Source organism: Bubalus bubalis, chromosome 13 (genome assembly GCF_019923935.1).
Source record: "Bubalus bubalis isolate 160015118507 breed Murrah chromosome 13, NDDB_SH_1, whole genome shotgun sequence".
In the NCBI taxonomy this organism is placed as follows: Eukaryota; Metazoa; Chordata; class Mammalia; order Artiodactyla; family Bovidae; genus Bubalus; species Bubalus bubalis.
Genome location: NC_059169.1, coordinates 20,351,124 through 20,374,006, shown reverse-complemented (window position 1 = coordinate 20,374,006; position 22,883 = coordinate 20,351,124). Strand labels below are relative to the sequence as shown.

At 39.3% G+C, this 22,883-nt stretch overlaps 1 protein-coding gene across 7 annotated transcripts in view; it reads right to left on the bottom strand.

The window, feature by feature from the left end:
• Window positions 1–5,959: 5,959 nt before the first annotated feature.
• LOC102398488 (ATP-binding cassette sub-family C member 4) overlaps window positions 5,960–22,883 on the bottom strand; it is a 171,844-nt gene continuing 154,920 nt past the window's right edge. For all 7 annotated transcript variants that reach the window (XM_045162549.1, XM_045162553.1, XM_045162554.1 and 4 more), the window contains 3 exons: window positions 19,373–19,545; window positions 18,842–18,947; window positions 5,960–14,238 (listed from right to left, as the gene is read on the bottom strand). In XM_045162549.1, the coding sequence (XP_045018484.1) occupies window positions 13,969–14,238; window positions 18,842–18,947; window positions 19,373–19,545 (549 nt within the window). In that variant the 3' untranslated portion in view covers window positions 5,960–13,968. The remainder of the gene's footprint in view (window positions 14,239–18,841; window positions 18,948–19,372; window positions 19,546–22,883) is intronic.

Sequence of the window (22,883 nt, the reverse complement as noted above, 5' to 3'; positions counted from 1 at the left end):
GTCTTTGGATGCTCTTGGTCCCTCCATCACCCCAACCAAAGCAATGGTCCAAGGGCAGGAACTGTATTCATTTCCCAGATGAAGGAAGTGAGATTCAAAGAGGTTGAAACACTTAGCCAAGTGTGTAACTATGGCTATATGGATATAAGGTGACCAGAGCCCATTTTGTCAAGGATGATGCCAGTTTATTGTCCTGGCACCTTTGCTGGTTACTGCTTTCCTTTAACTCTCAAGTGTTCCACTCTGGACAGTACATTCTGTGGACACCCATGCTGCTAGTGAGCAATAGAGAAAGAACTGACAGATCAGTGTGACTGATTTCAAAGCCAGGGCTTTTCTGTTATCCTAGGCTACCTTAGAATTTCAAAATTGTGAAGTTGAGAAGATTTATTCTCAGTAATCTATTCATCCAGCAAACATTTACTAGGCACCACACCCTGTATGTGACAGACACGGTGCTGAAATATGTAATTAAAAACATGAATAGGGCACAGTTCCAAGTCTTTTTCTCATGTGGTTTAGTGAGAAAACAGACCACGTATGAATACTCATAGTCAGCGAAGGCTACATAATTTATAGGAGAGCAAAATGGAAAGAACAGAGTCCCTTGTTCAAAAAATAAGTATCTCAGGACAACAGGACACTAGCCACGCATGGTTCAGTTTAATGAGAGGCGCTCAGGGTATTACAGAAATCTGAGTTACCTAGGATGATGACTGACCTTAAGGTGACTTCCTAGAAGAGGTGACAACTGGGCTGACCCTAGAGAATGAGGCTATCTCCCCTAGATGGAGCTTCTCTGTTTTTTAGACCATATGGTATTGAGGAGAATGACTAAGTCATCATTTTGACTTAAATGTTAAGTCACCAGCAGTTTTCTGTGACTGTACATCCTAATCACCAACACTGGAGCTGTGACACAGGCTATGGGGGGACATGGAAACACGCTGCCCTGACCTCCCTTCAAGGACTTCTTGTCCAGCTGCTGGAAGTGCTGCCAGTGGGCAACCTTAAACCACCAGCCCCTCTGGGGGCAGCTTCTGTGCAATGACCCATCCAGGTGGAGGTATAAAGGCCTGGTCACTGGACGTGTCAGGATAACCCTGAAGAGCCATCTTCTCTTCAGAGCCCCCATGGGGACATCTAAGGTCACCTGGCCAGTGTTCCAGCTCAATTTTTTCCTCCGCTCTATTCCTTCTGATTCCACCAGTGGTGGTATTAGGGGTGCCCCTAATAAACATTCCAGCACTAAACTCTATCTAGTACACCCCAGAGAACCAATCTGCAACCAGTATTAAAAAAATCCCAGTATTTGGGGAGGATTTTTATTTGACAATTATTGGATATTTACACACTTGTAATATTTTAAAATCCCAAAATAGAATACAGAGTGGTGGAAACAAGGACTTTGTGTGTCATGTGGTCCCTCTTTGGCTCAAAATTCTTAATTTGATAAGGATGAATGCACATATGCCACATAGTTTGTGAATATTAATCTATGAATTTACTGAAATTTGAGGCAACATGCTAACCTTTTTAAAAAAATTTGTTTTTGAGGGATGATGAAGTCTGTAACTTTTTAATGGAGGATATAAATGGGATAGACTAGAGATTTCTTCAAGAAAATAAGAGATACCGAGGGAACATTTCATGCAAAAATGGGCACAATAAAAGACAGAAATGGTATGGACCTAACAGAAGCAGAAGATATTAAGAACAGGTGGCAAGAATACACAGAACTATAAAAAAGATCTTCACCACCCAGATAATCACGATGGTGTGGTCACTCACCTAGAGCCAGACATCCTGGAATGAGAAGTCAAGTGGGCCTTAGGAAGCATCACTATGAACAAAGCTACTGGAGGTGATGGAATTCCAATTGAGCTTTTCAAATCCTAAAAGATGATGCTGTAAAAGTGCTGCATTCAATATGCCAGCAAATTTGGAAAACTCAGCAGTGGCCACAGGACTGGAAAATGTCAGTTTTCATTCCGATCCCCAAAAAAGGCAATGCCAAAGAATGTTCAAACTACCGCACAATTGCACTCATCTCACACGCTAGCAAAGTAATGCTAGCCAGGCTTCTGCAAGCCAGGCTTCAACAGTACATGACCCATGAACTTTCAGATGTTCAAGCTGGATTTAGAAAAGGCAGAGGAACCAGAGATCAAATTACAAACATCCACTGGATCATCAAAAAAGCAAGAGTTCCAGAAAAAACATCTACTTCTGCTTTATTGACCACGTCAAAACCTTTGACTGTGTGGATCACAAAAAACTGGAAAATTTTGAAGGAGATGGGACTATCAGACCACCTTACCTGCCTCCTGAGAAACCTGTATGCAGGTCAAGAAGCAACAGTTAGAACTGGAAATGGAACAACAGACTGGTTCCAAATCGGGAAAGGAGTATGTCAAGGCTGTATATTGTGACCCTGCTTATTTAACTTATATGCAGAATAGATCATACTAAATGCTGGGCTGGAAGAAGCACAAGCTGGAATCAAGACTACCAGGAGAAATATCAATAACCTCAGATATGCAGATGACACCACCCTTATGGCAGAAAGTGAAGAACTAAAGAGCCTCTGACTAAAGTGAAAGAGGAGAGTGAAAAAGTTGGGTTAAAACTCAACATTCAGAAAACTAAGATCGTGGCATACGGTCCCATCATTTCATGGCAAACAGAAGGAGAAACAATGGAAACTGAGAGACTTTATTTGGGGGGGCTCCAGAATCACTGCAGATGGTGACTGCAGCCACGAAATTAAAAAGACACTTGCTCCTTGGAAGAAAAGCTATGACCAACCTAGACAGCATATTAAAAAGCAGAGACATTACTTTGCAACAACGGTCTGTCTAGTCAAAGCACTGGTTTTTCCAGTAGTCATGTATGGATGTGAGAGTTGGACTATAAAGAAAGCTCAGCACCGAAGAATTGATGCTTTTGAACTGTGGTTTTGGTGAACACTATTGAGAGTCCCTTGGACTGCTAGGAGATCAAACCAGTCAATCCTCAAGGAAATCAGCCCTAAATATTCATCGGAAGGACTGACGCTGAAGCTGAAACTCCAATACTTTGGCCACCTGATGCGAAGAACTGACTCATTGGAAAAGACCCTGATGCTGGGAAAGATTGAAGGCAGAAGGCAGAAGAAGAGGACAACAGAGGATGAGATGGTTTGATGGCATCACCGACTTGATGGACATAAGTTTGAGTAAACTCCGGGAGTTGGTGATGGACAGAGAAGCCTGGTGTGCTGCAGTCCATGGGGTTTCAGAGTCAGACACAACTAATCAACTGAACTGAACCGATTTCCTTTAGTGACACATACTGTACTTATTCAGTTTCAATAAATGAACTTCGGAGAATTAGGTCATTTGGAGACTAAACTGGGTTGATTATACGAACATGGATTTTGGAGTTTTGTTTTGAATTTGAACTTTCTCGGTTTTCCTCATTCCATGTGAAAGATTTCCTTGCTTTTAATAAAAGTTCATCCGTTCCCTGAAATACATTAGTGAAATTACAAAGAAATTTTCTCTTGAGATGTGGTATCCAGAATGTCATACACATTTCTAGGTAAAGACCTACTGAGAAAACACTACAAAATAGAATCATAGTGAAAGCTTGACTTACAAACCCAGGTGCTCAATCTAACACACTCAAGTCCTAAGATTCTGAACATCTTTAAACTTCTCAGAATTCAATATGAAACAAATACTCAGATTTGACGAGAGGCTTCTAATATCTCTAGACAAACTATCCGAAAGAAAAACCCAGGTTTTCATCAGTTTATATAAGGTCATATGTACCTCATGTAAAGGTACATATTAACATTTAACTCACCAAATCATCATACTTAGTCTAAATCACTGCCTTGTGGAATTTACTTGAATTGTTTCTTCAGAAAACACATTTATGCTGTTATTGAAAGCAGTTAGCATTAGACTGACGAGCTTGTATCTTTCCTACTAGTGGAGATTAAAAAGGAGGGTGGGAGGAAAACTTTTGGAGGTAATTTATATGTTTATGGCGTAGATGGTGAGGTTGATTTCATTGAGTGTGTACTATCTTCAAACTTTTCAAGTTGTTTGCATTAACTATGTACAACTTTTGATATGTCAATCATACCTCAATAAAGTGGTTAAAAAAAAAAATCTAGAACCACTTGGACAGAATTGGAGAGATGAAGTAGGATTTACTTTGGTTGTTTAGACAAGATACAGACCTTGAACTCTATTATACCAAGAGCTTCACATGAAGCCATTTGCTATGGGCTAGAAGACAACCGTTGTGCAGAGTTCATATTTTAACAACTCAGCAAAAATAACTCCTCAGGTATAGATTATTCACCTTTAGATGACCAGACCTCTGCATTTGAATGTGATTCTACAAGAAAAATGAGGCCGAGAACTTTCTTTTTAGGTAACTCAATTGTGAATTATGACATGCAACAGAGAAGTGAGGAAAAGAAATGAAGAGCCCAACCAATATCCACCTAACCCCACTGCCCCCAACAAGAGATTTTAAGTAACTCAGAAGCTGACTTTGAACACTATGATTTGATTGTAACTATGTCTGAACTTTGTGTAAAGGGAATCATATATTTTCTTTGGGGTCAGGCTTAAGTTTGTGTTGTACCTGTGTGGTTGATGTTCAACTGCTATCGTTGCTGGAGGATATTCTATTACATCACAGCCCATTTTCCTTCTGCTGTTGATGAGCATGTGGATAATGTCTAGTTTGTGGCTACTAGGGTTTAGGTTTCTAAGAACATCCTTGAACAAGTGTATATGTTTGGAGCAGAATTAATGGATCTGAGGGCACGCAGTATGAGTAAATGCTGTCACATTGTTTTCCAAAGTTTTTTGTCAACATATACTTTTTTACACATGCAGCAGTGCACAAGAGTTCCAACTGCTTCATCGGCACTCAATTCTTATTTTCAACCTTTTTAATTTTAGCTACTCTACTGGGTGTTTAGCGGTATCTCGTTGAGGTTTTAATTTGCATTTCCTTGGTAACTAATGAGACTGAGCCCTTTTGCAGTTATTGGCCATTTGGATATTCTCTTCTGTGAAGGGCCTATTTGAGTCTCTTGTCCATTTCTCTAATTGGGCTTTCTGTGTCTTTCTTGATGAGTTTTAGGAGTTCTTTATTTCCTGTGTTACTGGTTCTCAGACGTTGGACTGCATCACAATCACCCTTAGGCCTTGTTAAGGCAACTGGGGACCACTGGTCCCCACCACCAGTGTTTCTGATTCAGTAGATACGGGAGACAAGAAATCAGCATTTCTAACAAGTTCCCAGGTGATGCTGCTGCTGCTGGCCTAATGACTATACTTTGAGAACATATATCCTGTAGGTGCTTTAAATGTAGCAGCAGTAGAGGTTTCTTGCTAGTTTGGGGCAAAAATCAAAACCCCCAAACTCCAACAATTTAATACTTGATTCAATCTTGGGACCGGAGAAGGCAATGGCACCCCACTCCAGTACTCTTGCCTGGAAAGTCCCATGGACGGAGGAGCCTGGTAGGCTGCAGTCCATGGGGTCGCTAAGACTCGGACACAACTGAGCATCTTCACTTTCACTTTTCACTTTCATGCATTGGAGAAGGAAATGGCAACCCACTCCAGTGTTCTTGCCTGGAGAATCCCAGGGACCGGGGAGCCTGATGGGCTGTGGTCTATGGGGTCACATAGAATCGGACATGACTGAAGTGACTTAGCAGCAGCAGCAGCAATCCTGGGACATAAGCTATGATTTTCCCTTAATGGAAGGGGTACAGCTGGGCTTACTTCAGTAGCAACTGTTTAAATCAGTGACACCCACCTCTCTGCATAGAGCATCTGGTGTACCTTTAACCAAGAAGAGCTGGGAATAGATCTCAAGTAAACACACTAGCTTTCAATAGGAAGGACATGAGTCAGACCTCTAAAAATGAAAACACAGATCGTTGGAGATGAAAAAATTTATTTCAACTAAATTTTGTTTCATTTAAAAAGTCTATAATGCCATTGAAAAAGAAATAAAATAGAAACATTTAACTGCCTTTAAAGATAAAAACACCCAAACAAACCTCTAAAGGCCAAATAAACACATACATATACATTTCAAATATTTCCACTGTTTTAACAAACCTCAATATTATCCTTGTTGTCATTTCAGTCTCCTGAAATAAGAGCAATGACTACTACATAATTATTGGACTAAACATTAACCATATTATTTCTAAATACAAACTACACTCAATGTATTTGGGTAGTTTGCTGAGTAAGTAGTTTTTAAGGCTTGATTCTATGAAATATCTGTTTCTCTCTGGTAGAGTCCAAATACCAGCTATCAGAAGGCACGTATATATAAACATATGCAATTTGAGGGTGGTTATGCCTTATTGAGAGGTCATGAGAGTACACTTAAAACCAGGACAGTAACTTTAGTAACTTGAACTCAATACACCATAGCCACCACCATGAAGAAAAGCTAAGGACCTACAGCTCAAATCAAGTACTGCAGGCCCTAGAAGTATTGTGGTTTGTTGATCTACTGATCTGAAAGATCTAGACAAAGTGCAATTAGTGGTCAGAAGTAAACTAACCTGGGCAGGCTCATGAAAGTGAACCTTCCTGATGCATCCTGAGAACACAGGGCATAAACACAGTCAATGTAGGCAACAGCTTTCTATTTTTCTCACTTGCTGTTTTTATCTTTCTATCCTATTTAGACAGGATTTCAATGATGGCTAAACCAAAAGGCTTATGTCAGCAGAGGGTCAATCGTCATGAGAAATCCAGATGAAATCACCACTATATACTCAGGAATTTCAGTTAGCAGCATGGCCTTTTTGAAATATCACCAAGCTGAATCTAAAACTGCAACAGGTATATCAAGTCAGAGCCATGGACTCTAGAAGCTGATCAATGATCACTCATGTGTCTATCATTATCAAATTCCCATAGAGTGGCAATTTTCTGAAAGCATTCCTTTCTCTTCCATCTCTTTTAGAAGATATAATGAAATACTGACCTTCATGTGTTTTAACCATTTATCGTGGGGGGTGGGGAGGAAGGACTCTCCTAGGTAATGCCTCCTATTGTAATTTCAACTAAAGTGTATTTTTTGTTTTCCCTATTTTGTACTAGCTTAACTAGAGGTCTTTGGTGGGAATAGTGGATCCTACTTATGTTAAAGAAAGTGGTAAGGCAAAATGGCAACTTTCACAGAGTCTTCAAGTAAACAGAATCCCTGATATAACTGGAAAGGAATATGTAATTTGGGGACAGTAAAAAACATCTATGACAACTTTGTCTTACACCTTAGAAAATGTGCTTTGGCTCTGGAGTCTCTTTAAGGCACGAAACCTGGTAGACAGTTTTTATTAGTGGCCCGTACCTCTGATTTAGATAAGACAAAAATACTATTAACATATAAATAACAATAATAATTTTGTTAAGAGCCTGAAACCACTGGGTGAAGTTGCAGGAAAAAAACCCAAATAGACTAACATATTCTATGTGTAAATATCTGCTGCTGGTATAAAAATAAGTAAAATGTAGTTTACACAGTGCAAAACTATTGGAAAAATGCCTCTGGAACAGACTTGACGTCATGGTAGAATCACAGTGCTGTCTCAAAAATCGTTAAGGCTGAGGGCTGTCCACTGGAGGCGTTCATAACCACATGGCCATTGTGAGTAATATCTGGATAATTCCTCTTGAAGTACACCTAAAAAAAAAAAAAGGGCAGGTATAAAAACATGTTTAAAAGTGTTCAAGTCCTCCTCCCTAAGGCAGTGCATTTCTCTGTCCACTTTTCCTATGAAGCAATCATATCACTAGTGGAGACACAATATTAAAAACCAGGGATGTATTTATTCTGTGGAGGAAGTAGCCCCATTAAAACCCTCAGTGGGGCTGGGCTTAATGCCAAACAACCTGTAGATCCACTACAGTTCTGATCATTCTGATCCACAGATATGCTTTATCAGTACATTAAATTGATAAGCAAAATCATCTTACTGACTAAAAGCCTGGAGATAAATTAAAAACATGGTGACAAAGAGGCTGGGAAATCTAGCGTCTGCATGAGGCTTTCTCATTTTCACACATAAAATGAGCACAATCGATTTGGATGTTAATATCAGGTTGTAATCCCTATATTTTATAAACTCTGATTGACAAGCATTGAAATGCTGCCGTATATGTATGAAATATCCTGGCGTTTAATTTGTGCGGCAAAGCAGTTATAGGGCCTATAGAAATGTGATCTGTGGATAGTGGGTCCCAAGAATGAAAAGAGAATCAAAAGCTTTAACAATGACTCTACCAAACAACTTCTCTAAAACGAAGATACCAAATAATAGGCCAGGTCCTTGCCAGGCCTCTGAGTTCCTGAATTCTACCAAATTTCTAGCTGAACTGGAAGAGATACAGGTTTTCTGATAAATGTATAATCAGAACACAAAGGAAATGAAATGCTGTCAAGTTTCTCTGTTCCACAATCATCACTTTTTAGTAGCTGTATCGTATCTTGGTTCCTTGACGGGTACACATAACAAAATGAAATAATGTCAAGACTTGTGAGCTCTTATCTCCAAATGTGTTTAGGTGAAAAAGGGCTTCAAAAGTAATTTTTTTCCTCCAAGGAAGAATGTGAAAAGTTTTGTTTAAGTCTTTAAAACAGAAAATGCACCATCTCTCTGAGGCTGACTCGTGTCACATGCTGGGTCGCTTAGACACATGATTCTTACAAAACCTCACTCTAAGTCCATTTGTGGATGCTGTCAACAAAGTTATCACGAGAGATAGTGGGCTTCATATTTGAAACAGAAAAGCTCTGAGACACCTACTTTCTTATTAGGTGTACTTTTTCTCTTATTGCCTGCATACTTGCTAATCTCAAAACCACACTGCATATGAAATGCTGTATATTAAAATATCACTTGAGGAGAAAAAGAAGAAATTCTCCAAGAATGCTTGGACCCCACTGGGTAAAATCTGAACCTATTTCCATTATAATGTAAGTATCTAAAAGTAAGGGTCTTGGGGGGGCCTAACTGCATTTCATCTTCCTCCTCAATTTTTAAAAAAATTGCCATACTTGAGTTGTTATATATTTATGTACAATACTGTTAGTGAAACTAAAAACAGTACTCCCTCAAAGGAAATTAGTTTCAATTTCTAATGCATGATATACCACCCCATCAACTGGTTCTTGCTCCATACCACTTGTCAATGTCACTTTTTATTAAAAAATTTTATTATTAGCAATTTTTAACCAAAATGGTCTAAAATACTTGAAACTAAATGAAAACAAGCTTCCTGTGTGCATAAGCTCCTTGATTTGATCTTTCTCTCATCTGTTACCCTGACAGCAGGAGTGAGAGAAGGCATCCTTTTCAGGGTGGGTTATGAAGGGAGTTGAGATGACTGAATGCTTGTTAGCAGAGTCCTTGTGGATGGGCTGAGCCTGGGATGGAAAAGCCCAGTCTCACCTCTCTCTCCTGGGACCACTGCTGACCCTGGAAAAATCACTTAAGCTCTCTCCACTTCAGCTGCCTGATTTGTGAAATGAGACAACGACCTACCTCATATGAACTAATTGATGGCTACAAACTGCAGGATGAAAACAGGGTGAGCTAAATGTTGGGTGTGATTACGATGGCGCTCAAAGACATGGCCCCTTAGCCCACGGAAAGTAGCAGCATCATCTGGTTTGAACAATGAAAACAAAACATCTAGGAGTCCCTTGGTGAATCTTCTGATTTTATCGTCACAGTAGGGCAGGCTTGCAGTTAATACACAGTTGAATCAAAAAATATAGTAACTCAAGAGGCAGTAATCCAGGGCTTCTCTCATAGTTCAGTTTGTAAAGGATCCTCCTGCAATGCAGGAGATCCTGGTTCAATTCCTGGGTTTTGAAGATCCCCTAGAAAAGAGAAAGGCTACCCACTCCAGTATTCTGACCTGGAGAATTCCATGGACTGTATAGTCCATTGGGTTGCAAAGTGTTGGAGGCAGAAAGGTAATTAAAAGACTTAACACTTTCTAACCTGTGAATTTGAGAAGTTACTTAGGCCCTTCTGCCTCAATTTCTTGATCTGAGGAAAAATACTACCAGATCAAAATGGTTTTAATGAAGATTAAAAAGACACAATGCCAAAAAAGTTCAAATTCAGGGCAAGCAAAACGTTAAGACCAGTGAGTGTTGGGTTTCTTGAGACTTTTCATGTCCTACTTGGGTTTGGTTCATTAGACATCCTCTAATGTAGGTTGAAACAGTATTTCAACTCCAACATGGAAACAAAGCTATAAACTCTCCCATGCATGGCTAAAGGTCAGCAATGGATGGTTCAAAAATGTAGAGTTATGAGTCAAGACTCTGTCCATTCATTCTCACTGAACCTCATGGCCCTAGTTTAACCTCAGCCACCCTCTAACTCCTCATCTTTAAGTCAGGTCTAATGTTAGTACACCTCCTGGCAGGTGTATTATCAAAGTTATCTGGAGAATTAGAGAGGATTTCTTCTTTTCATTTAACAGAATGTTGGATTTCCTCTCTCATCCTCTCAGAAGCAAGGACACTGGAGATCAAAAAGTAAGCCCAATATATGATGAAATCAGGAATGATTTGAAATCACAAATGACAAAATATCTGAATGAACTGCCTTATGCAACTGGATCCAATGGGCTGCAGCCAGCCAGACAGAAGGTACCTAAAGAGAGCAGATATGAGAAACAGTGGGAAAGCAGGTCTCCAACCACCTGGTGAATTCCAAGGCGCCAATGAGGAATCATAGAGAATCGCTGTCTTTGCCTAAAGCATGTCCTAGGTGAGGTCCTAGGACAAGAGAGATTCTGAAATACAATCAGCATTGTAGCTGCCCAGCTCTATAGGTTAGGGAAAAGTTCAGGCTAAATGAGTATGTATTTTCAGTTTCTCTCTAGCACACACATGCTCACTGTCTTAATCTGGGTCATGGGGAGCACTTCTATGTTAAAAGCAGAGGGAATTCCCTTAAGTCTGCAATGATGCACTAGCCACAACTATCCAGCATATATATGGTCTTAAAATAACAGAATTAAAAAGTGAGTAGTAGGAATAATAATAAATAAAAGGTAATACAGTTTGTAAAACAGAAAAAAAAAAAGGGAAAAGGAACAGGATAAGCACATGATGGATGAAAGAAAATACTCACTGAACAGACAAATATTATGAAAAAAATAATATATTGAAAGAAAATGTAGTAGGATAATCAACCTGTAAACAACAGAGATCTGAGTACAAGGAAACCTGCAATAGTAACAAAATATGAAACATGACAAAGTGAAAGGAAAGATAAAAGTAGTGAATGGAAAATCGGGGCTCTGAAACAACCTAGAGGGGTGGGATGGGGAGGGAGGCTCAAGAGGAAGGAGATCTGCGCATACCTATGGCTTATTCATGTTGATGTTTTGGAGAAACCAACACAATACTGTAAAGCAATTATCCTTCAATTAAAAATAAGTTTAGAAAAGAGAAAGCAAAAAAACAAAAAAAGAAAAAGAAAAACCATAAATACTTTTCAGCCATTAAAAGAATGAGATAACTATACACATAGATAGTAATAATGAAAAAAGGAACAGCTATCATTGTGCTTAAAAACAGGAAGGAAACATATGCACAAGTTCTTACTGGTACACAGAACAAGTCAACAGAATAGTCAAAAATGGTACTGGGGCTCCACCCTGGGGGAGGAGCCCTGTAATGACAGGAATGGTAAAGTGACTTTTTAATTTATGAAGTAATTTTATAAATAAAATTTTAAAACATTAAGATTTTAAAATGTAATATTTTTGAATTTTGTAGCATTAGATATATCATTTCTTTAAAAACTGATTATTAAAGATAAAATTTAATTATTTTCTGATGGTACCCAGAAGAACAGTGGGCACATTTTCTTATTGTTGGGTGGTAAGGGTTCAATATACATCCTTTTAAAAAGTGATCCCACTTTTATATTACAAAACACTCTCTATTTTCAAAGCGCTTAAGCATCTGCTCTCAGCTGATCCCTGTAATAAGGGAAGAAGCCGGTAGGGCTGTAATCCCTGCTCTACACACAGGTGAGGACCTGAGGCTCAGAGGCCTTGGGGGACACAAGGCTACGTGGATGCTAAGTGCCAACTCCATCTGTTCAGACTGGTCCAGGTTCCTAGATCTAGGATATGACATTTCATAACTTTTGGGTTGTATCTGGTGATAACATGAATAGATAAAGTGAAATTTCTGTTACATACTGGGAACACAGAAACTTCAAAAAACAAAACGAGAAAAAGAAAGAAAGAAAAAAAAAAAAACAAACCCTCAATCAGGTCTGCTTCATCACAGAAGAAAATGAATGACAGGCAATAATCCTTTGTTACATGATGAACTGGGTCCCCTCCAATTTTACATGTTGAAGTCCTAAATCCACCAGTCCCCCAGAATATCATTTTATTCGGAGACAGGGTCTTTAAAGGGGTGATTCAGTTATAATGAAGTCATAAAGGTGGGTCCTAATCTAACAGACTGCAGTCCTTATAAGAAGAGGAGAGCAGGACACAGGCACACAGAGGGAAGGCCATGTGAGACAGAGAGAAGACTGCACCTCCAAACCAAGGAGAGAGACCCCAGAGGAAGCCTCCCCTGCCGACACCTTGACCTCAGACTTTAAGCCCCAGCACTGTGAGAAATAAGTTTCTGTTAAGTTGCCTACTCTGTGGTTCTCTCTTTATGTAGCTAACAGGTACTTTCTTTACTCTTTCATGGATCATTTAAAAGGGTCAATCAGTGATTCAGCTCGCCTGTACCAACATTTTCAGATATCAACAACGAAGTCAAGAAAACGTGACTTGGAAGAACCCTTTTGCAGATGTTGAGTTTTGTTTTCAAATGAATGAATTCTGTTAGAGTGAAAAGCTTGTTGACTCAGGCTAATCCTCTTGGTGTCACAGCTCTGAAGTGTGCATTGATTTCTGATGCTTTTACATATTAAAAGTTGACAATCTGACAGCCTGTACTCTTACGAGGACCAGGTATATATGCAGAAATGATGTTAAGAAAAACTCAACTGGGATGGGAAACAGGATATGTATTTATGTCTTTCTGTAGAAAGTGAAAGAAAGTGAGATTCCTGGCTGTTTTGTGACGAGATTACACAGGGAATCCCAGAAGGATGATGGGATCTTAGCAGGAAGTTCTAACTGGGAGACACTCTAGTGGATGAAAGTGTTTCGTGATGTGAAATTTCAGGGATAATAAAATATAGCCCTCGGAGTACAGCTTCTCTATATTTGCATACAATTTAAGTGATTTCAAGTTCAGAACACAGTCTCTGTTGTCCCCAAACTCTTTAGCCAGCTTGGTGACCCTGACCAGGTACTGGTCTTCATTTCCAAGAGGATGAATGAGATAAAACAATGACAGAGAATTCAGTCCACAGTGCGAAGGCATTGTGAATCCTGACTTATCCTGATGACAGTTTCATCTTCTAGAAGGAAAAGGAAGCATGGGGTGGGGAGGTACGGGGTGGGGGGCGCAAATGGACTAATTCTAAACACTGAAGAATCAGGAAGAAAGTGACATACCATGGAGGAGTTTCCCTTATAGATTAGAAAACAGAAGTGATCCACACATTTCCCTGCTAAATCTTTCTAGACTGATAAACAACATTCCATTTTTTTTCTCTTCCAATGCTCAAATTTCCAGGATATTCCTCAACAGCACTTGCATCACAAATGTGCTGAGCACCAATCAGAATGAATGTAAAGGGTCTGCAAAATGAGACTATTCTGTGTTCCCTGAGAATCTGAACCCAGAGTCCCAATGTGTGGCCAGTTCAATCCGAAATCTCACTTGTGTGCGCACATCCTGACCCCTCCCCCACCTCTGCTGTAGATTCTCAGCAGCCCTGTCTTCCACCTCAAAAGTATTCTTAAGACCTAGTCATGAAGCTTTGTCTCTGGAGGCTTGTAATTGAAAAGGGCACAGAGTGCTTGTTACCAGACCCCTGGTGCCAGAGCATTTGAGGAGTGAACCATGGAGACGAACTTTAATTACAACTCCCTGCAGCAGGCTCACCTGTTTTGCTCTTTCAGTAAGAGCAGCGGCCTCAGCCTCACCCAGTTGTTGCACCATCTTATAAAATAGACTGTTTGTATTTTGTAGCAAATCATATGGATGGCCATATTCTTTCATTCTCCCTGAATCCAAAACCTGTAGATCAGCAGAAAGAAAGCATTAGCACACAATGTTTTGCAGAAACGTATTATAATGCAGACAATATTTCGGAAAGGGGTAGGACAGGGAGAACAGAGAATCTATTTGGGTGGTAGCACTGGCTGGTGTTTAAACGGTTTGATTACCCTGTTTTACCAGGCAGACAAAGGCCTAACCCGACCTTTTATTATTATAATGTTAAAGGAAGAAAATGAAAGTTTCAGACTATGATTACTTGCACTTGCCAGATTATATTCTGCCCCATGGGGTTGTTATCATTAGTAAGTGCTTTTAGTTTTCAGACTCTTGAGCTTTGAAGCCTGTTTATACAGATACACAGAGTTGGGAAATTTCTTGATTCAAGAAAATCAAACTCAATCTAGCTACAAAATAGGTTGATGTCATATAAACTGATGGCAGTAACCTGATAGCAAATTAATTAACTCCACGTTGGTTTCACAGAATCTGAGCAACATTGGGGGGACAAAAAGTAAATGCTTCTGGAATTTCTTTGGGTTCCTGGAATATTTCAGGTGCTGACTTTGGCTGTAGCTTATTGCTCTGAGTGAAAGGCTGGCAAAAAGAGCTGCTACCTCAACAGCTTTAGCTGAATTGCTCAGCACAGAAACAAATCTCTAGAAATCCAATTTTCTCTTTGGATGAGACTAAAGAAGCAATTAAGAAACTGAGCTCCAAATTCCAGCGATCACTGCATGCACAGCACATGAGGACTACCCAATCTGAATTCCCAAGCATCTGAATTTGTTGTCGCAAATTATCTTTCCTTGCTTCTTGTTCTTTCTTCAGCTGCCGGCCTTTCGGGCATTTCATTGCTCATTAATATGTCCACTAATTAGAAACTGAAAGGTAGAGGAAGGGGCTCTTAACTCTGCCTTTCTGCTTATTAGTGGCTTTGCTTAATGGTTTCAGAGGGAAGGAAGAGTCTGAAGCCATTGGCCCAAATGACGTACCTAGGAAAACAGTTCTGATGTTAAGTGGTACTTAGTTCTTCATTTAGGTCATATTTAGAGTAAATGCATCTTTGGAGAATACGCTGAGACGCTAAGCAGGACACAGGTTGTTTTTCCACATGTAGGTATTGCAGTTAACTCTGTCCCAGGGTATTTAATCGCAAACATTTTATTAAGTCTCATAAAGGCCATTTTCCTGTTAAACTTTTGTTTACTACTGGGAATCCCTGCTAAGAGGAGGCCTCACAAAAGAGTTCAAAAATAAATGAATCTGTTACATCTACATAATTATTAAAATGTCCTATAATTTGACATGCCAATTTATATGCCCTGGATGTGTAATTTTACTTAAGTATAGCATTATACAGCATAACCATTCTTCCTGGTGTTGAAGGAAAAAAATGCAATTTTAAAAACACAGGTCTCTCTCATGCCAGAGACTAAGTATATATATCAAATTACTTTATACAATGAAGAGCTTCACATTCTTCAAAAGCCACAACTTTTAAAAATCACCACCTCTGAGTTGGTAGGAATGAGTTCTCTGACTATAAAAACTACATATTTTTCAATAGAAAGCAGTAATATTAATATTTTTCCAACTTTCTACTTTGCAAAAATTTGAATGAATACTCTTTCCATTTTCTTTCATATTGTCTAAAACACACGATGTCACAGACATAGTAGTTCTCAGCACTGCTCAATATCTAATAAAGGGAAAGGCAGAAAAAAAGTACTGCTCTCAAAAAGTAATAGGATTAACAATATAAAAGGCAGAAAGATCTGTTTGACCCTTAAAAGTATTAGCAATGTAATGATTGTGCATAAGGGCAGTTGTTTTTTTTTTTTTTTTTTTGTGGGTGGAGACAAATCCAAGTGGACATGCGACAATAGTTCCTGGTTTTCAGTTACCAGGAAAACCTTACTAAAACAAGATTTGAATTGATAAAGAAAAGCAAAGAATATAAAAACCATAAGATTGCCTACAAACACAAGAGATGGGATCTGAGTTTCTCGGCTCTTGTTTTTTACATCATAGATTTCCAAAAAATTCTCTAACTGCAGACTGAAATATGGGCAACAATACTGTTAGGCCAATAGTAGATTTTCATAGGCCAACTTTGCTCATGTTACCAGGGAGAATCTGGGGTGATCTGAAGACTGGAGTATGCAAGGATTGGAGGGAAAAGCTGTGCTATTGGCTGAAGACAAAACAGGACACAAGCAACCAGCTAATTCTAAACAGTATAGGAAGGAGTGTTTAATGTAGAGATAGTGCTGAGTCGTAGAAGAAAGAGGATTTCTCATTTGTCTGTCTTGCTCCACTGTTTTTCGACAACAGAGAAAGTAAGGAAGATTACATTAGCTGTCATTATGACTCCATCATGTTTAAGAAACTTAAAATTGAGAGAACATCTTTGTAAAATAGAATTCTTAGCCCAACACATTAATGGTGCTTAATGAACCAAAACTGGGTAAATCCCTTTGGAGAGTCAACACATAAACAAAGCTATTAATTAGGTCACAGTTGTTTCCCAACAAGCCTTCTGCTTGATGTACTTACAGTAAACAAAACCATATCCATCCGTCTTTGTGCAGAAGTATTCACCAGTGCAACAAAATGTGACTATTACGCCGTAAGCGCTTGTAATTACACGACTTTATGGTGACGACACTGGAGGCGCTGCCCTTCATCAGCACCTGTCACTTCCCCAGCCCCTCCCCGACCGAGGCTGGCCGCCCGCTCTCTGGAGCACCGGGCTTTGTAGCAAATTGACTTGTCTTTATGTCCACATTAAAGCTTTAGGAACACTTCCTGGAAAAATTTCCAGAAAGTAGGAATACTTTCAGGAAAGGAATACTTTCTGCAAAGGATACAAGTCGGGGCATCCCTCAGAGAATTATGGGGTTCATTTCTAGAACACCATGAAGATGTGAATATCACGATAAAGTGAGGCACTCAAATATTCTGGTTCCCCAGGGTGTATAGAAGTTATGTTCACACTACACTGTAGCCTAGCTAGCCTGCAACAGCATTATGTCTGCCTTAATTTAAAAATACTTCATTGCCCCAAACCTGCTAACCATCATCAGGGCCTTCAGCAAGACAGACTAATAACATCAAAGATCAGTGATCACAGATCACCATAACAAATATGATAGTGAAAGTAGTGAATGTGGAATAGAGCTGAGTTACCAAACGGTGACACAGAGACATGGAGCAATAAGCACATGTAACTGGAAAATGGACCTGATAGGCTTTCTTGACTTAGGGTTGCCACAGACCATTAATTTGTAAAACTACAACATCTGCAAAGCACAGTTAAACAAAGTATGCCTATATTTCTAAATCACACAAGAAAAAAACTGTCTCAAAAATGAAAGCTTTGAGAAAGAACATTATTTATGGTGTTTCTTTTTTGCCAAATTGAAAAGCTGACTGGTAATCAGAAGTTCTAGAACAAAACACAAAGTTTAAATCTGGGGTGGGTGAGCACAGAGGACAATACCCCACCTCTGAAGCTGCGGTATGCGCATCTCTTAGGTCCCATGAAGTCTAATCCTGTCGTGCCTACCAGAGGAGTCAGCAACTGCCACCAGCTCAGATCAAGATATAAGCAAGTGGCCAAGTTTACATTTCCCCATAGGACCTCCCCGTCACATCACTGACAACCCAACCAGGGAGCCCTAAACTGAAGGTCACCCAACACAGGAGTGGGAAGGGGAGCTCCACAGTGAAGGGCAAGGTCAGCCATGGAAAACAAGCCCAGTCACTGCAAAGGGGAGAGGCTTCAAAGAGAATCCTTGCGTTTCCCTTCTCTCTCCATCTTCCCCATTCACCCACATGCTCAGTCTCCACACCCGGACACCAGCATCGATTCCTCTCTCTGCCCTCAGATCCCACGTTCAATCCATCACACAGTCCACTTGGCTCCATGTCCTTCTCAATCCCAAATCCAACCATCTCACCATTTCCACCACTACCACCTTAGCCTAAGCCACCAGAGGGCAAAATTCTGAGATCCATGTCTGGAGATCTAACCTAGATAGTTGCTAACTAAGACAATTAGCACAGTGTATCTTTTATTTTTCCATGCCTCCAATTCCTATGTAATAAGATTTCCTAAATTAAATGCTATTTGTTGAAAAGCTTCGTTTTTCTCACTAGGCCTTTTCTCAAAGACTCCCCTCAGGAAATCTTGTGAATATTCCAAAAGCTGAGACATTCTACAACCTAACCTGACAACTTCTAGGCAGTCTAAATGAAAGGCTGATTTTATGATTAAGGGAATTCAAAAATCCAGGAAAAAAAATCTGTGACATAGGGGAAATGACTGTGTTCTTGAACAGTGAAATTTGAAGCCTTGCCTAGCATTTGAATTATTTTTCTGGTTTTTCATCTTAATGAAAAATAACAATTGAAACAAACTTTTAATATGAAAATATGAAATTACTAGATACGTTATTTAATAGCACATTCTGAAAGTGTGGGTCCATACTGGAGTTACTGTCAAGAATAAGAGGAAAAACTAACTGGACATTACTATCATGTTTTACATGGAAAGATACACTGAAAAATGGAACATAAATGGAAATAACTGAAATAACACAGGAGGAGAGCGTCTTACCATTATCTTGTCGCTATCAATAATAGTATTCAATCTGTGTGCTATGGTTAGCACCGTGCAGTGGGCAAATTTCTCACGGATTTTTTTTTGTATTAACTCATCAGTTCTAGAAACAAAGACGTTGAATTTATTCGTTCAGTAAAGACAGAAAGAGCAGACTTCAGAAAAAATTACCACATAATATTTTCATAAGACTTTTAAAAATCAATACTTTAAGACATAATCTTGCTCGTCAAAAACTGAGTGGAAAAAAGTCTCTTTAAAAGACTTTTTATAAAACAATGTAAGACAGTCTTCTTTAGAAATTGCCTGAAACTATCAGGAGCTGGACTAGAAATTAAACTCTCTTAGGATGCCTCATAATAACATTAACACATTTTGATTTCTTTCTCTGTTTTCTAAAATTAATGTGATCAAGAGATAAATGTGGGCAAAAGAGAGCACTTAGAACATTTCTCAGCAACATTCCTTTGTTTTCCTTTTGCCACATTTAAATTTCACATTTCAATTTCATGGGCCAAAGCTCTGTACCTTGGATCCACATTGGCCGTGGCTTCGTCAATAATCAATATCCGATTTTTCCTGAGGATAGCCCTGGCAAGGCACACCAGTTGTCTCTGTCCAACACTAAAGTTTGATCCGGATTCTGCTAATTCAGTATCCATTTTACCAGGAAGATCTTCGATGGCTTCCTTCAGTTGCACCTGTGGATACAGAAATTAGGACATTTTCCTAAAGGGAACTACTACAAGGGGACAAGCCTCTTAGACTTGGTGCTTTGAGGTCATCAGGACTTCTTACATGTCCTACATGTACAGCCAGGTGATGGGGAGAGCTCCTTCATATCAGCAAGGAAGCAGTGGAGTCAGTGAAGGACAGAAAGGCCTCAGTGACCCATCCTGCCACAGGACACATACTGGGGACCTCACCTAGGGACTAGTTCAGAAAGTCTCTCAAAAAATGAAGCTGTTTCTCTCAGTGTGATTTAAACGGGATCTTTATGGCTGACTCAAGTTTACCAAACTACATCCTGCAGTGAAGTCAGTACTCTACAGAGAAAAAATATGTTTTTAATTCCTGCAGGAAGTATGGTTCTCTAAAGACATAATCCTATGAAGAATTCATTTTGGAAGGTCTGAAAGTTAAAAAAAAAAAAATTCAAACAATGACTAACGGTACAGCTGTAACCCTTAAGCCTATTCAGGGGGCTTCTTTCCCAAGTTTAACACTATACTACTAGGCCACTCCAGGCTGTTTAACTTTAATGTCATGAAAGTTTCATAGTGAATTAAAATCTTGTGAAACACAAGACACAACATAACGTTTTATTTCCCCAGCCTATGGGAGTGGATAGTGTTTAATCTATTGTTACAAGATTAACCAGTATTACAAAATTAAAAAGAAAAAAAAAACAAAAAAAAAACAAAAAAACTTTGACTGTCGAAGATAATCTGCTTTCAGAAACTAGAATTACTGGCAGGAAATTGTGACACCTCAGAATCAAAATGCTCAGAGTTGAAACCCATCTGTATAAATTGCAGATTTCAGAGCTTGGAATAGTGACACTAAATGACAAAAGGTATAAATTCAAAACACAATGTGAGCAATTGGTCACTGGGATTTGTACAATAATGACAAAAATATGATTTTTTTAAGGAAATAAGCCACACTTTTCTGAAATGAAGAGATCAAGCAATTATTCAGTAACTATTAAGTGCTTACTTTTTAAAAGCAAAAAACTGAGGCTAGGTCACATGAGGAATTAAGAACCTCTGTATGGTTTAGAAACCTAGAAAGAGTTTCTGCCATAAGTAGCTTAGAATTAATTTTAGAACTAGGGCAAATATACAAAATAATTAGTATTAAAATATACAAACCATTAGCACCCTAACAGTCAAAATCTTTTTTGTGCAAGGGTAAGGAAATTCAAGGAAGTGGTGGAAAGTCAAACACAAATAATAGAAAATGCCCTAGAAATGAACCTAAACATATAAAAACTGAACAGAAGCACCAGGTTTCTTCTGTTACCTGTATTCATGTTGCAGCATTAAAATCACATGACTCCCCAAAAATAATTATTATCACAATCCAATTGTGTGATTTACCATTCTGAAAAAACTTTTCTGAAACTTCACAGCATTTAATTACCATGATTTCATTTACCTTTCAGTTAATAATGAAAAACTACTATTGCCCACACTGAGTAGATATTACCTGAGAACAAAGGAATAAAATGAATGCTACAGGGTTCAGTTGAACTCAGTTCAGTCGCTCAGTTGTGCCAGACTCTTTGCGACCCCATGAATCGCAGCACGCCAAGCCTCCCTGTCCATCACCAACTCCCGGAGTTCACTCAGACTCAAGTCCATTGAGTCAGTGATGCCATCCAGCCATCTCATCCTCTTGTCATCCCCTTCTCCTCCTGCCCCCGATCCCTCCCAGCATCAGGGTCTTTTCCAATGAGTCAACTCTTCACATGAAGTGGCCAAAGTACTGGAGTTTCAGCTTTAGCATCATTCCTTCCAAAGAAATCCCAGGGCTGATCTCCTTCAGAATGGACTGGTTGGATCTCCTTGCAGTCCAAGGGACTCGCAAGAGTCTTCTCCAACACCACAGATCAAAAGCATCAATTCTTCGGCTCTCAGCCTTCTTCACAGTCCAACTCTCACATCCATACATGACCACAGGAAAAACCAGAGCCTTGACCAGACGGACCTTTGTTGGCAAAGTAATGTCTCTGCTTTTCAATATGCTATCTAGGTTGGTCATAACTTTCCTTCCAAGGAGTAAGCATCTTTTAATTTCATGGCTGCAGTCACCATCTGCAGTGATTTTGGAGCCCCAAAAAATAAAGTCTGACACTGTTTCCACTGTTTCCCCATCTATTTCCCATGAAGTGATGGGACCGGATGCCATGATCTTCGTTTTCTGAATGTTGAGCTTTAAGCCAGCTTTTCACTCTCCACTCTTGATATCTATAATTTTCTTGAAGAGATCTCTAGTCTTTCCCATTCTATTGCTTTCTTCTATTTCTTTGCACTGATTACTGAGGAAGGCTTTCTTATCTCTCCTTGCTATTTTTTGGAACTCTGCATTCAAATGGGTATATCTTTCTTTTTCTCCTTTGCTTTTTGCTTCTCTTCTTTTTACAGCTATTTGTAAGGCCTCCTCAGACAGCTATTTTGCTTTTTTACATTCCTTTTTCTTAGGGATGGTCTTGCTCCCTGTCTCCTGTACAATGTTACAAACCTCCGTCCATAGTTCATCAGGCACTCTATCTATCAGATCTAGGCCCTTAAATCTATTTCTCACTTCCACTGTATAATTATAAGGGATTTGATTTAGGTCATACCTGAATGGTCTAGGGGTTTTCCCTACTTTCTTCAATTTCAGTCTCAATTTGACAATAAGGAGTTCATGATCTGAGCCACAGTCAGCTCCTGGTCTTGTTTTTGCTGACTGTATAGGCTTCTCCATCTCTGGCTGCAAAGAATATAATCAATCTGATTTCAGTGTTGGCCATCTGGTGATGTCCTCGCGGAGAATCTTCTCTTGTGTTGTTGGACGAGGGTGTTTGCTATGACCAGTGCATTCTCTTGGCAAAACTCTTTACCTTAGCCTTTACCCTACTTCATTCTGTCCTCCAAGGCCAAATTTGCCTATTACTCGAGGTGTTTCTTGATTTTCTACTTTTGCATCCCAGTCCCCTATAATGAAAAGGACATCTTTTTTGGGTATTAGTTCTAGAAGGACATATAAGTCTTCATAGAACCGTTCAACTTCAGCTTCTTCAGCTTACAGGTCAGGGCATAGATTTGGATTACTGTGATACTGAATGGTTTGCCTTGGAGACGAACAGAGATCATTCTGTCATTTTTAAGACTGCATCCAAGTACTGCATTTCGGACTCTTTGGTTGAATATGATGGCTACTCCATTTTTTCTAAGGGATTCTTGCCCACAGTAGTAGATATAATGGTCATCTGAGTTAAATTCACCCATTCCAGTCCATTTTAGTTCACTGATTCCTAAAACATTGACAT